A 16,129-nucleotide genomic window follows, 5' to 3' on the forward strand; every position below is an offset into this window, starting at 1 on the left:
TTGAATGTAATTGGTCTAAAGTACCAAAGTTATTTTTCAATTCAAATATGGTCTGCGAACCATCAAATAGTTGTAATTAGTTATAGCTTATCTTATTTGAAGAAAATGGTGCCTCCCACGGAGATTTTCAAGACGGACTTTGAAGTCAAAGCTTCAAGATGAAGTCGGGCCATACTAGATCACATTTAATCTTATGCATGTTTTAAGTTATTTATTGCTTTTAAATATGTCTTAAAATGCATGAGATCAAAAGCTTGATTATGTTGCATGATTAAGGATTTTAGTTCACTTAAAATCTAACCAACATAGTAAGAGCCTTAAGTTCCAAACTTAAAAATTGAGTTAAAAGGTGCCATGCCAAAATATACACTTGCTTGGATATCCTTTACATCAATCTAGTAATAGTTTTCGCTCAGCGAGGTGTTACTTATTGGTCCTAAAGGGGCAAGGTACACAAATAATTGTGAGTACATGTTAGTTTTGGTGAAACTCAACGATATAAGTAAGGAGTCCTTTTATGTCGTGGCAAAATCGATAGGTTTACCTAATAAGTTCTTAGACGTACCTATCAACCAAGAATAGTTTCTAGACTATTAGCAAAAGGCTTTTGCTTACCTAAGATGTTCTAGGATTAAGTCGACAAACTGTGCTTAGTTCTTCAATGATTTTAGGATCTTGGAATCATTTTATTCACACCTGCCGGAACACATAATTTGAATAAAATGCTTAATAAACATTGAATTATGCATGTATGCTAGAATTTAAGTTTATTAAGAGAAACTGTGAATGGTTATTTATTTGTTTATTCTTTTCAATTGTAGTATTAATATGGCAAACAACAATCAAAACATCATCATGGGTTCTGAGCTTATGGTCAAGCTGAACCTGACAAATTTTCTTGAATGGGAAGCTAAGCTAGTTGAAATAGTCAAACTCAATGGACTTGAGTATGTACTGTCACATCCCATGCCAAGCTACTATGCCAGAGACATGACCCCTGAGAGATTTTACGCCTGGGATGCGGATCTCAAAAAGGTTATGAGTCTCATGCTGAACAATATCCCTGATGATTGGGCTAAAAGGTTTGTAGCCTATGAACCTTTTACGCTCATCAAGAATCTGAGGGATATCTGTCGTGGAAGTACGGAGGACAGGGACCTGAACGTCCATGAGTTGATTGAATCAATGTCTGGTCTAAAGGTTAGTTCTCCCAACAGGTGTTATAGGATGGAGGTCCAAGAAACACATGTTCAGCTCCTTCGCACTAAACAGAGGGTAGGCGTCCCACTGAGGTTCCATGTGGATCTTATGTGTTCATATTTTGATCGCCTAAGTCTACTAGGAACACCAATAAGCGAAAGGATGGCAGTCTCTGTCTTGCTCAATTCACTACACAGTGGGTTTGGTCGCTTCAAGCAACTATACCTAAGTGAACCAAGAGAAGAAACAGTTGCAGAATTTATTCACCTTGTCAGAAAGGCTGAAATAGTACTGGACTGTGAAGCCAAAGATTTACTCAAGGCTAGAAAGAGACCATTCAAGAAAGGTGGAAAGTCCAAGGGCAATGCTAAATCAAAGCAGGACAAGTCCACATCAGGCTGTCTTTATTGTGATGGAATAGGCCATTACAAAAGAGAATGTCCAAAGCTAAAGGAAGATCAGAAGAACGGAACAGTCGTTCCATCTTCAGGTATTTTCGTTATAGACTGTATACTTGCTAATTCAACTTCTTGGGTATTAGATACAGGTTGTGGCTCACACTTATGTTCCAATCCACAGGGACTAAGAAGAAGTAGAAAGTTAAGCAAGGGTGAAGTCGACCTACGAGTGGGAAATGGAGCACGGATTGCTGCATTAGCTGTAGGAACTTACTATTTGTCGTTGCCCTCCGGGCTAGTTTTGGAACTGGAAGAATGTTTCCATGTTCCAAGTCTTACTAAAAACATCATTTCAGTTTCTTGCTTAGATGCTAAGGGATTTTCCTTTTTAATAAAAGACAATAGTTGTTCGTTTTATTTTAAAGAGATGTTTTATGGATCTGCTAGATTAGTCAATGGACTTTATTTATTAGATCACGACAAACAAGTATATAACATAAATACCAAAAAGGCCAAAAAGGATGATTCAGATCTCACCTATCTGTGGCATTGTCGATTAGGCCATATAAACTTGAAACGCTTAGAAAGACTTCAAAGGGAAGGAATTCTAGAACCATTTGACTTAGAGGATTATGGTAAATGCGAATCATGTTTACTTGGCAAAATGACAAAGCAACCTTTCTCTAAAGTTGGAGAAAGAGCAAATGAACTATTGGGTTTAATCCATACAGATGTATGTGGACCAATGAGTACAAATGCTAGAGGTGGTTTCAGCTACTTTATCACTTTCACTGATGACTTTAGTAGGTATGGTTATGTCTACCTAATGAAGCATAAGTCTGAATCCTTTGACAAATTCAAGGAATTTCAGAGTGAAGTAGAGAATCAATTAGGCAAGAAGATTAAGGCACTGCGGTCTGATAGAGGCGGTGAATATCTGAGCTATGAATTTGATGACCATCTGAAAGAATGTGGAATTCTATCAGAATTGACTCCTCCTGGAACACCACAATGGAACGGTGTGTCAGAACGGAGGAACAGAACCTTGCTAGACATGGTCAGGTCAATGATGGGTCAGGCCGAACTTCCATTAGAATTTTGGGGACATGCACTAAATACAGCTGCACTCACTATAAATAGAGCTCCGTCTAAAGCTGTCGAAAAGACTCCATACGAATTATGGTTTGGAAAGCCTCCAAATGTGTCTTTTCTTAAGATTTGGGGATGTGAAGTATACGTCAAACGATTAATTTCAGACAAACTTCATCCAAAATCTGACAAATGTATCCTTGTGGGCTATCCAAAGGAAACAAAGGGGTATTACTTCTACAATACATCTGAGAACAAAGTGTTTGTTGCTCGAGATGGTGTCTTTTTGGAGAAGGATCACATTTCCAAAATGACAAGTGGGAGAAAAGTAGACCTCGAAGAAATTCGAGTCGAACAACAAACTCTAGAGAATGCTCAAGATGACATTCAGGATGAAACTCGGAGATCTTTAGAAGAATCTGGTGAGAATCATGGTCAATCTAGAAATGTTACCCCGCGTAGATCGCAAAGATATAGATCTCAACCGGAAAGATACTTAGGTATTTTGACGAACGAGAGCTATGAAGTTCTATTACTTGAAAGTGATGAACCTGCGACTTACAAGAAAGCTATGACGAGCCCTAGCTCCAAGCAGTGGCAAGAAGCCATGCAATCTGAATTAGACTCCATGTCTGAAAACCAAGTATGGGATTTGGTCGATTTGCCAGATGGCTACCAAGCCATTGGAAGCAAATGGGTTTTCAAACTGAAAAAGGACAAGGATGGGAAACTTGAAGTTTTCAAAGCTAGATTGGTCGCAAAAGGTTACAGGCAAGTCCACGGTGTGGATTACGATGAAACCTTTTCACCAGTTGCAATGCTAAAGTCTATTCGAATAATGTTAGCAATCGCTGCATATTACGATTACGAAATATGGCAGATGGATGTCAAAACTGCTTTCTTAAACGGCGTTTTAACAGAAACTGTGTTTATGACACAGCCTGAAGGTTTTGAGGATCCAAAGAATGCTAAAAAGGTATGCAAGCTAAAGAAGTCAATCTACGGATTGAAGCAGGCATCCAGGAGCTGGAATATACGTTTTGATGAAGCAGTCAGTGACTTTGGTTTCATCAAGAACGCAGACGAATCTTGTGTATACAAGAAGGTCAGTGGGAGCAAAATTGCTTTCCTAGTATTATATGTCGACGACATATTGCTTATCGGAAATGACATTCCTATGTTGAACTCTGTCAAGATTTGGCTTGGGAAATGTTTTTCGATGAAGGATCTAGGAGAAGCACAGTACATATTGGGCATCAAGATTTACAGAGATAGATCTAAAAAGATGATTGGACTTAGTCAAAGCACTTATATCAATAAGGTGCTTGATAGGTTCAAGATGGCAGACTCCAAGCGAGGCTACCTACCCATGTCTCATGGAATGACTCTAAGCAAGACTCAGTGCCCAAAAACACTTGATGAGCGTAGACGAATGAATGGGATTCCATATGCATCATTGATTGGTTCAATAATGTATGCTATGATATGTACACGCCCGGATGTTGCGTACGCACTCAGTGCTACGAGCAGATACCAGTCAGACCCAGGAGAGGCGCATTGGACTGCTGCCAAGAACATTCTGAAGTACCTGAAAAGGCACAAAGATGACTTCCTGGTCTATGGTGGAGATGATGAATTAATTGTTAAAGGCTATACGGACGCAAGTTTCCAAACCGACAAAGATGATTTTAGATCACAGTCTGGGTTTGTCTTCTGCCTCAACGGAGGAGCAGTAAGCTGGAAAAGTGCTAAGCAAAGCACCATTGCGGATTCTACAACTGAAGCGGAGTACATTGCTGCACATGAAGCAGCAAAGGAAGCTATATGGCTAAGGAAGTTCATAGGAGAACTTGGTGTAGTCCCCTCCATTAAAGGACCAATAGCCCTGTATTGTGATAATAACGGAGCTATTGCACAGGCAAAAGAGCCTAGACACCACCAGAGAGTCAAGCATGTACTTCGTAGATTTCACCTTCTACGAGAGTTCGTTGAAAGAAAAGAAGTCGAGATAAGCAAAATTGGAACTGATGACAACATATCAGATCCATTAACTAAACCTCTGCCGCAGGCGAAGCACAACTCGCACACTGCAGCTATGGGAATCAAGCATATTGGAGAATGGCTTTGATGTCTCTGTTTAATGTTTTAAAGTTTTAGAGTTTAAATCTTTGTAAAACATTATTGGTTAATCATTCACAATAAATGAAATGAATTCATTTTTCCATTTAATTTACGGATTTTTCATGAAATACCCCCGAATTATGGCGTAATTCACCAAATGCCCCTCGACTTTCAGAAATTCACCAAATGCCCCTCACAAATGACTTAATACCCAAAATACCCTTACTAATGACGCGCCGTTAGTCCTCCGTTAGCCTAATTTTTAAATTCACCAAATACCCCTATTTTATTACTTATTTCATATAATACCCCTATTCTGAAACTTAATTCACCAAATACACATAACTTAAAATTACCCATTTTGATGCTCAGCGGCTAGTTTTTATGTTTGAAAATTAGCCGTTGCTTATTGTTTGCTTATAAAAACCCCTTTTCTGACTATTTATTGTAGTTTTTCTATTGTTTTGTTAATTTCATATCATTTTTGTCATGAGTTTTCTTTCAAAATCATCATCCACACCCATGAATCCACATATGTAAGAGTCCCAAACAATTTCTAATATTATGGGAGGAAATTTCCATCTGAGGCTCCGATACAACACTCAGTAAGTTTCAATTATGATCCAATAAGTTCAGGCCTCATCCGGTAAAGACAATGCACTTTAGCTGAGCAAAAGGCCAAAAAACCCCATTTTCAAAGGGATCTTATGTAAGTGAAGCTGAAGTAATCAATCTAAAGCTAACACCTTAATTTTCTTATTGTCCGAATGGTAAAGAAACTAAGAAATCAAGTTCAATAACACATACATTTTTATCACAACCTCGATTTCAACTTGGATTCATGATGTGAAAATCTTGAGTTTGGAGGCAAATCTTTGTGCCAAGATTCATGTTTTTTCACTGGTTCATGAGCTTTGGAACATACCTTAGTTTCATTTTTTTTTCTTGTTCCCTCAAATCCAAAAATAGACATTTGTCCATAAATCTGACCATGTCAATAGGACCTAGCTCAAAAGAAAAGTGGGAAAACCTTTATGCCTCGACTGTAAGGTTGAGAGAAAGTTAGGAGATTGAAGAAAGATGTTTGGAGGCAGTAGAGACAGGAGACAAAAGGGAGTTAACGTTAAATATGTGGCATGGAAGCAATAGAAGCCGAGGTAGCTGGAACATATGCGTTAGAATAAAATTAATAAGAGCTTTATTTTTAATCTGTTTGCATATGTTAAAGATATTTCCCATATTGAAAAAGGAATACCTTCCGATTGCGTGGTAAATATAATTAATTGGTCACATAAAGAATAAGGTACAAAAGAATTAGCTATTTTCTTGAAGAGTTGCGACGTTTTGAGGTGTTTTTAGGAGTGTTTTCTGTTTTAGTGTTGTACCGGAGCTTCAGATTGAGTGTTGTATCAGATATTCGGATGTCAAATTTTCTCCCATGATAACAAAATTTATTTGGGACTCTTACATATGTGGACTCATTGGGTGTGGATGATGATTTTGAAAGAAAACTCATGACAAAAATGATATGAAATTAACAAAATAATAGGAAAACTACAATAAACCGTCAGAAAAAGAGTATTTATAAGCAAACAATAAGCAACGGCTAATTTTCAAACACAAAAACTAGTCGTTGAGCATCAAAATGAGTAATTTTAAGTTATTGGTATTTGGTGAATTAAGTTTCTGAATAAGGGTATTTGGTGAAATAAGTATTAAAATAGGGGTATTTGGTGAATTTGAAAATTAGGTTAACGGAGGACTAACGGCGCATTATTAGTAAGGGTATTTTGGGTATTAAGTCATTTGTGAGGGGCATTTGGTGAATTTCTGAAAGTCGAGGGGCATTTGGTGAATTACGCCAAAATTCGGGGGTATTTCATGAAAAATCCGTTTAATTTATGGTTTATTAAATGATGAGTCCCTTCAATTTGACGATATATTCAAGATAGACTGTCAGGACCAGTCCTGTGACTAAGAAATGTCTATCAAGTGAACTTGAATGTCAAAGGTTGAAAATGGTCCCTAATCGGAGTTTTCTATAAAATTGGACGCATAGAAAACGTTAGACGATTAGAATGCAAGATGACTAGTAGTTCTGTTTCTTGAACTATGTGGACATGGCAATGTCATAATCATTTGCATAGATACTTACTTTGGGAAGACTAGTATCGGACAAGACCTATGAAACTTTACTGTAAGAGATGAAAATCTGTCATGAGTAAATTTAATTAAATTATTAGACACTAAATCCTCAATACCTGAGTGATTTGAGATTACTTGTTTGAGAACTGGTTGCTTTGACGTTGACCAACCGTCGCACCGTAAAAGGAGGCTATAAAGGCAACGCTCAGGTAATCACCTATCAAACGAAGTCTAATCTCAAGATCGCAAGATTGGGATTGTCCTCCCATAAATCGGGATGAGATGCTTAAAAGTTGTACAAGGCCACTCGGAGAGCTAGAAACTGTGAAATGCATGGCCGTGCTCGGATGAATCATAGGCTATGATTATCTGTTTATTTGATCAGTTGAACTCTGAAACCGAGGAACACCTCTGGACGTAATAAGGATGACAACTCTTACCTTATGTTCAAGAGCAAGCATCGAGAGACAAAGGAATTAGGAAATGCACACTTGTCCCTAAGGACAAGTGGGAGACTGAAGGAAATAATGCCCTTGGTCCAAGTATGCATTCTATGTTAAGTCTAATAAATGCGGTTCAGTATTAATTAACAAGTTAATAATTCAGTGAGATCAAGTGAGCTGAATGCCTAGCTAGAGGCCGCTTCAGTTCAAGTGGAATTAATGATATTAATCCACAGCTTACTATTGACTGAACCCGTAGGGTCACACAAATAGTACGTAAACGGATCAAGTATTTAATGGCATTAAATACTCCATCTATGAATATTCGGAACCGACGGATCTTGGTTTCAGTGGGAGCTAAGATCGTCACAGGCAAGAAATGAATACTCCGGAAACGATGATATTGCCGGAAACGGAAATATGGATCGTATCGGAAATATAAATATTATCCAAGTCGTAGATGTTGCCAGAAACGGAAACATGGTACGTATCGGAAAATATTATCGGAAATGGAAATATTGCCAGAATCGGAAATATTGCCGGAAACGGAAATATTGTCAGAATCGGAAATATTACCGGAATCGGAAAATAATTCCGGAAACGGAAATATTAAATATTTGTTCGAAACGGAAATTAATTCCGGAATCGGAAATATTAAATATTGTTCGTATCGGAAATGAATTCCGGAATCGGAAAATTTAATCGGAAGCGCATCGGACGAGGCCTGCCGGACGAGGCCCAGCACGAAGCCAGGCCATCGCCCAGCAAGCCAAGCGCGCCGCACAAACAGCCACGCCAGGCCCAGCGCAAGGCCAGGCCCAGCAGGCTGCGCACAGCACGCGCAGCGCGCAGCGCGCGCGGGCGCTGCGTGGGCTGCTGCTCGCGCGCACGCATGGGGCCCATCGTGGCTGCCGTGCGTGTGTGTGCAAGTGTTTGTGTTCGTGCACGTTTCCTAAAACATGCAGAGTTCGGTTAATGATTAAATTCCTAATTCTATTTGATAAATTAATTAAATTAGAGTTCTTGTAGGATTCTAGGTTTAATTAATTTGTATCTGAATAGGATTTCGATTCCCTTTCCATACCCCTATAAATATGAGGCTAGGGCTCACAATTTATAACAAGTTTCAAAGTATTCAAAAGTGAGTTTTTTGAGAGAAAATTAAAACACACATCTTGCTCATAAAAGTGCCGAAATTTTCTAGTACCTTAAGGGCGTTCTTGTTCGGTTCGGGCGCAGCTAGGGAGGGCACGCAACAAAGAGTATGCATCTAAATTATGCTATATGATTATGTGTAAATAATATGTTGTCCTGAGTTAATGGTTGTTTCCGCATGATCTATGTAATGTCATATGTATCATAACCTAACAAGGGTCCCCTTGTCGCAGCCCCCTAGCCGACCGGAACTTCTGAGAAGGGACACCATTAATTAATAACGCGAACGAGACTGAGGTCACACAATGCATGACTCGGTCTATCCAACCTTCATCCAGTCCCAACCTTTCCATCACCGCCCTCAAGAATTGCCACTCAACCCGTTCATAAGCTTTGGCCATATCGAGCTTCACCGCCAGAAAAGAGGGCACATACTGAAGAAAATAATGCCCTTGGTCCAAATATGCATTTAATGTTAAGTCTAACAAATGCGGTTCAGTATTAATTAACAAGTTAATAAATCAGTGAGATCAAGTGAACTGAATGCCTAGCTAGAGGTCGCTTCAGTTCAAGTGGAATTAATAATATTAATCCAAAACTTACTTTTTACTGAACCCGTAGGGTCGCACAAATAGTACGTGGACGGATCAAGTATTTAAGTGAATATATTATTCATTAATTACTCCATTTATAAACATTCGAAAACGACGGATCTCGGTTCCAGTGGGAGCTGAAATCGTCAAAAGGCAAAATAAAGAATACTCCGAAAATGATGATATTGCCGGAAATGGAAATATGGTTCATGACGGGAATATAAATATTATCCAAGTCGTAGATGTTGCCGGAAATGGAAACATGGTTCGTATCGGAAAATAATATCGGAAATAGAAATATTGCCGGAATCAGAAATATTGCCGGAAACGGAAATATTGTCGGAAAAGGAAATTATTTCCAAAATCGAAAATATTAACGGAAACGTAAATATTTGTTCGAAATGGAAATGAATTCCGGAATCGGAAAACGAATCTGAAGCTCGACGAGCGACAAGCCGGCAAGCGAGCCGGCCCATCGCTCGACAAGCAAGGCGGCACCATGGGCCGCGCCCTGCGAGCAAAGCAGCAGCCATGGGCCGCGCCAAGCTACGAGCAAGGCAGCAGCACATGGGCCGCGCCCAAGCTGCAAAGCAAGGCAGCAACTCATGGGTCGCGCCCAGCCAGCAAGCACGACCGCATGCCTGTCGAGGCGAGGGCAACAACGCACTGGGCCGAGGCAGCACACACACCAACGTGGCCCGTTGTGGCTGCGTTGGGTTGTTTCATCTTGGGCTCCAAGAAATATCCGATTGCTTAATTCCCAAGTAACCTTGGATTCTGTATTCCTATAGTATTACTGGAATTCAAATAATTAAGAGCTTAATTAATGTTGCAATTCTAATTGAATAAGAATTTTAATCCTAGTAGGGTTGGTAATTCTATTCCTAGTAAGACTCAAATTCTTTATTTCCTACACTATAAATATGAGACTAGGCCCTCATAATTATACACATCAATTGAATTGAAAATCATATTCTTTATTCCCATTGTGTTCAAGGGAGAACATAATACAAGCCTAACCCGAATACGTAAAACCTTAAGTAAAATCCTAGTTGGTTGAACCTAAGGCGGATCCGAACCTGTTGTGGACTTTCTACGGAGGGGCAACGCTTGAGGCTCTAAAGACTTGTTCTTGTTCGTTTCGGGAGCAGCTAGGGAAGGCACGCATCACATTGTATGTCACCTAAATTATGCTAATTGACTATGTGGCAATTAATTTAGATTCTAGCTTTATGGTTTTTCCCCCATTAATTATATTGTTGTATTATTCATAACCTAACACATACCATCCGACCCCAGAGTTTTTAACGGATGTATTTGTTCTAAGGCTTGGAGCAATTCATCCCCCCCATAGGGCACACGCAGGGACTCATTCATAGCCCTTGTAACTCGACGTTCTATGCCCTCCAGAGCCCAGTCAATATCGAGACAGCCTGACGAAGCAAATAAGGTTGAGAAATAGTTATTTGCTATGCGCTCCACCTCCACCTCCCCTAACTTGCGCGAGCCATCCTCATCCACCAAGCCTACAATAGTATTATTTTTCTTGCGTTGGTTGCCTTTCGATGGAAATAGGTGGTGTTCTTATCCCCGGCGAACAACCAGATGGCACGAGATCGTTGCCGCCAATAAAGCTCCTCCACATGTAGCAACTCAACAATTTCGTTAACTACGATGCGCCATTTGAACCACTGAGAGCCCACTCTTATTTAGCTCCTTTAACTTCGTCCTCTTATTTCGCAGCTCCCTAAATTACAACTCAAACTCTCTATCACTCCATGACTTAAGGTCTGCAGCGCAAAATGCTATCTTCTGGGCCACAGAAGGACCAACTAGCATCCATGCCACATCAACAATTTCTCCACACCGCTCACTTTCCGTCCATACTTGCTCAAAACGGAACGGGCGTTCCTTACCTTCACTACCCATCACTATCCTCTTAAGATCCACCGTCACTGCCGCATGGTCTGATCATTCACGGTCCATGTTCACCCCTTTCGCCCCTTAACTAATAAGTGACAATGTTTAATTAATTGGTTCTAGTGTTTAACTAATCGGTTACAGTGCTTAACTAATCGGTTCCATTGCTTAATTTATGATAACAAGGCGATCTTTCATGTAAGACCACCTTATATAAAATTTTGTATTACTACTCTCGCACGTGCGAGCAAAAACGGATGTTAAAAGCTTCTATTTTAGGCCTTGGTCCTCCATAAGAATATTAGTGTGGACCAGGATCATTTAAGGGTTTTACCAAATAGTATTCGACGGTAAATGACTAAGAACATTTAAAAAAAAAAATCAAGTCATGTATACCGAGAAGCTAATCGAGTTGCTGATTACGTAGCATCCATTGGCCATCACATTACAAGCCACTTAGACGACAATCCTTTTATAGATAACACATTTTCTTATTTTATTTCCTTAGATAAGTTAAGATATACTCTTGTCGACTCGAACCGGTGCGTGTATTCCGGGATGGAGGGAGTAGTATTGAGAGAAGACTATCGTAACTTTTGTGTATGTTTCCCTTAAAAAAAAAAAAAGTTAAAGGTAAAAAAAAAACATTTTTTGAAAAGGGGGTAATTTCTTTTGTAAAATACATGGGCCCCGCTTTTTGGGTTTTCCCTCTTCCTCCGGATACCCCTGGGGTTGGGTTTTTTTTATTATAGTGACAACCTGTATACAGCTGTACTCCATACAACCTGTCAACCCTCTGCAACTAAATGCGCCCCCTCTCTTTTTTTTCTTCCTTTTTCCAGTAGGAGAGAGAAGAAGAGAGTTGATTTTGTTAAAAATACAGATACTTTCCAAGGGTTTTAGGCATTATTTCATGGTTAACAATGCGCACCAAACTCTCGCACATCCCAAATTCCCAACACTCATCTCTAGTTGTTTCTTCCATCCTTTCCATAAATCCCACTAATTCCTAGGCCGATTTATGGATCCGATTTTGTAACCTGCACCTCCCTGTCTCCATCCCTTTTCCTTGGTTTTCTGTAAAACGGAGTCGTTTACATGGACCCTTGTCCGTTTGTTCGGCTTACCGTCGGGAACCTTGCGCTGAAAGTTCCGGTAGCAGCGAAAGCAGCGCGCACAGTAATCCACCCAACAACCTCCCCATGCTTTTGTAAAATCAAACTCAAGGGTTTCCCAATTCAAACCGCCTACATTCCTTCGGAAAACAACTCTCCAGATGGCAACCACCACCACCACCCTCAAACCACCTTCATCACCGCTGCGACCTTCCATTTAAGCAAGGATGACCTCAACAAACTCGCGGGGAAATCAATATTCGCTGGGAAACTGGTTTTGAAGATATCTATATTTACCGGAAAAACAGGGGCTACCTGTGGTCTGAAAAACTCAGGAAGATTGCTAGGGAAGCTTTGTGTGCCTTTGGAACTTAAGGGGGCTGAATCAAAGGCTGTCATTTTTCATAACGGGTGGATTTCTGTTGGGAAGGAATCGCAGTTTCATGTTAATGTGAGGGCTGATCCTGATCCTAGGTTTGTATTTCAGTTTGACGGTGAGCCGGAGTGTAGTCCTCTGGTTTTTCAGATCAAAGGGAATATTCGTCAGCCTGTTTTTACTTGCAATTTTAGCTTCCGTACCACCTCCTCTCACCACCATCACCGTTCAAGGTAACTTCTCTTTTTTCCGCTTTTCGTAAAGTTCGACAGGACAGAATCATTCAGCCTGTCTCTGTTTTCTTTTCTTAGTAAATTTGAAAATTTAAAATTGTGTGATAGATTAGAGAATGAAATGATGATTAAGTTGTCCGCCTAATTTTTGTCTTGTTAAGTACAAAATTGATTAATTCTATTGGGATGTTGAAAATTTAAAATTTGTTTTAATTGTCTTGGTAATTGGAGAATTTGGTTGTTGTCGCTTAGATCATCGGAGCAAGGGAGTGGAAGAGGGTGGTTGAGTTCGTTTGGAAGCGAAAGGGAAAGAACCGGGAAAGAGAGAAAAGGGTGGTCAGTGACGGTTCATGACTTATCCGGTTCACCGGTTGCGGCCGCATCAATGGTAACCCCATTCGTAGCGTCTCCTGGTTCAGATAGAGTGAGCCGGTCTAACCCTGGTTCATGGCTTATACTTAGACCGGGGGAGGGAACTTGGAAGCCGTGGGGCCGGCTGGAGGCATGGAGGGAGAGAGGAGCTCATGACGGGCTCGGGTATCGGTTCGAGTTGATTCCAGACATGAGCGCTAATTCAGGGGTAGGGGTGGTCTTAGCTGAGTCAACTCTTAACACAGCTAAAGGTGGAACATTCTCAATTGACTTAGGTTGTAATCACTTCAATAATAATCATAATGGAAGTGGTTCTAACAGGGGGAGTCAACGTAGTTGTAGTTCCAGTTCACCCGGGTGCAGTCCAAGGAGAGGTAGTGGTGATATTGGGATGGGTTTTGTGATGGCAGCTCGTGTGGAAGGGGAAGGGAAGTGTAGTAAGCCGACAGTGGAGGTAAGCGTGCAGCACGTCACCTGCACGGAGGATGCAGCAGCGTATGTAGCGCTTGCCGCTGCAGTTGATCTTAGCATTGATGCTTGTAGGCTTTTCTCTCAAAAGCTTAGGAAGGAGCTTTGTCATACTAATGATCTGGGTAGCTGACACTATTGCTTTATTTTTACCAAGTTTTGAGTAAGGGATCGAATTTGTACTCCGTCGACTATTTTAGATGGTTAAGCACTTAATTACTGCATCATGATTAGCAATTACTGACCGGTTTTGGGGAGGAGGGGAAATTGTGTATAGTAGGGAATATATTTTAGGAGAAGATAAAACAACAAGGTTAAAAATATTTTCCTTCTTTAATTTGTGTTGTGGTTTGTGTGGATATTTCAAAGAAATGGAAGAAAAATGGGCAATTAGCCCCTGAATGGCAGGGTTCTTGGAAGAAGCGGAATGGCTAATAGAGACTATGCCTATGAAGCCAAATGATGTAGTTTGGGGTGCACCTTTTGTGGATGTATGATTCATAGGAATCCCGAGATTGCTTGTTATGCAGCGGAAAATCTCATAATGGAGCTTGACCAAGAGGAAATCATGGAGTATCTTGTATCGGTGTCAAATGTATATGCCATGGCCAGAAGATGGAGAGAGGTGGCTAATGTACGGGAGAAGATGGTTGAAATGGGTTCGAAAAATAGTAAAAGCAGGAGTTGGGTGCAATTAAATGAAGCAGTCAACGAATTCATGGCTGGGGATATTACTCATAGACATATCTCATTGATTTATGAGACGCTTGATAGACTCACTAGTGAAGTCAGATATGTAGCCAATGATCATGACACGAGTGAGGAGTTAATTGACTTGTTGGAGATGGAATTCTTCTGCTGTTGAATTGCTTCTGCTGTTAATTGACAAAATGTGGATTCAAGGATTCAGGGCTATTGCTTCTGCTTCAAAAATGTTGTATGATCAAATTGTGTGCTGTACTCTGCAAATTGTGTTTTCAAGGGATATTGAGAAGAAAAGAGAGTGAATCTGTGTGGTTCAATGAATTGCTTTCTTTTCAGAGCATTCATTGTAGCTGTGCAAACATAATCCTGAGATGAATTCAGTGCCAAAATAATCCGAGTCCTACATGCGTTTTTAAAGCAGTTGCTGGAGGTAAATCTGCAGAAATCTTCTTCTTTTATATGGAAGTTTTACTCTGCTTTCTAGCTAGCTAACCTGAAAAAGGGGTGTGAAAAAAGTGTGAGCATGTACAGTAAAAAACTCTTTATGTGTATCTAAAATATTACTACCAGATATCCATTAATCTTTTTCATTTTATGTAGGTTATGAGTAATCCCTTGCATTTTCAATTTGTCTATAGTTTGGGAGTTCAACAGCTCAGCTCGTAACTGAGCATTTTTCTAGGTACATCATTTGGAAAAAATAAAGAAAAAAGATGCTTGGACAGGGATTTAATTTCAAAGAATGATAATTCTGTCTTTGATTGCCTTGGGAGTTTGTAGAGATTCAAATTATGACTGTGAATCTGTGACCTAGTTCCGTGGAGACTAGATTGCACTAAATCTAGTGGATTTAGCCATTTAGGCCACCTTAAGTGATGTTGCAGTGACCATAACCCTTTCATCTTGTCTGTTTACTGAGAAAGTGGGCCAGAAACTCAGAAAGTAGGCTGTGTAAATATATATACTTGTATATATCAACATCATGGGCCTGGTTTGGTAACTGACTTTTTGCTGGTTTTTTCATTGTCTTCTGGCTTTTTAATGCGGTCAAACAGCCAAAAAATGTGTTTGGCAACTAAACAACCGGTTAAACCAGCCAACTAAAACAGGCAAAAAATGTGTTTGGCAACTAAACAACCGGTTAAACCAGCCAACTAAAACAGCCAACGGTCAATTGCCAAACAGAGCCTATATGATTCTGTTATATTGTACAGCAAACACTTGTGTAGTTGGTGACATTTTGTTGTAGCCCAGGGAAAATTATCAGGAGACCTATTGAGGCTCACTTTAACCACAAGATCTATGATAAAGCGATATGTTTAACAAGAATTGATGATTTGTCCTGTCTGAAAAATAGTCGGTGAATGTATAGAGTATTACACATCCTCCTCTTTTTTGTTGATAACAATTAACAAGAGGGCTGTGCTCAAACTGTATAGAGTATTACACATCCAAGTCAAACTTTAGTGGGCATTGGATGTCCAGCAGGTGAATGGATGGTTATCCATTATGTTGGCTATCATGAATATTTTAGCTTTCAAGGAGGGAATCCAGAGTTTCTGAGACTACGAATTCAATCACCAGGACCTTCATTTTCACAAGCCAACAACAACTTCAAAGTGTTCTTGTAAGAAATTTAAACACAATTGAATGGAATTTTATGACTGTAAATCTATGTCTCTCTCCTATACCACCATGATAAGATTTTATTATGCAAGCTACAGATTACCAAGTAGAACAAGATGTAATAATGTGTTCAAGAACGCCATTCATATTTTCTTCTCTTGGCTTGTTCA

General features: G+C 39.9%; 1 protein-coding gene across 1 annotated transcript; it reads left to right on the top strand.

Annotated features, from left to right (window-relative positions):
- The first annotated feature begins 11,847 nt into the window (after nt 1-11,847).
- On the top strand, nt 11,848-14,928 carry LOC110799659 (uncharacterized). The gene is made up of 2 exons (XM_022004946.2): nt 11,848-12,788; nt 13,041-14,928. Exons 1-2 carry the CDS (start codon nt 12,163-12,165, stop codon nt 13,759-13,761), a joined length of 1,347 nt encoding a protein of 448 aa, XP_021860638.1. The 5' UTR covers nt 11,848-12,162; the 3' UTR covers nt 13,762-14,928.
- Nucleotides 14,929-16,129: the final 1,201 nt, after the last annotated feature.

The sequence above is a fragment of the Spinacia oleracea genome, chromosome 5 (genome assembly GCF_020520425.1).
Source record: "Spinacia oleracea cultivar Varoflay chromosome 5, BTI_SOV_V1, whole genome shotgun sequence".
Lineage (NCBI taxonomy): Eukaryota > Viridiplantae > Streptophyta > Magnoliopsida > Caryophyllales > Amaranthaceae > Spinacia > Spinacia oleracea.

Excerpts from the sequence above, each read along its gene's own strand:
- LOC110799659 (XM_022004946.2), top strand. The coding sequence starts at position 12,163 with ATGGACCCTTGTCCGTTTGTTCGGCTTACCGTCGGGAACCTTGCGCTG. Across the intron at positions 12,789-13,040 it reads CACCACCATCACCGTTCAAG|ATCATCGGAGCAAGGGAGTG; the intron begins GTAACTTCTCTT and ends GTTGTCGCTTAG.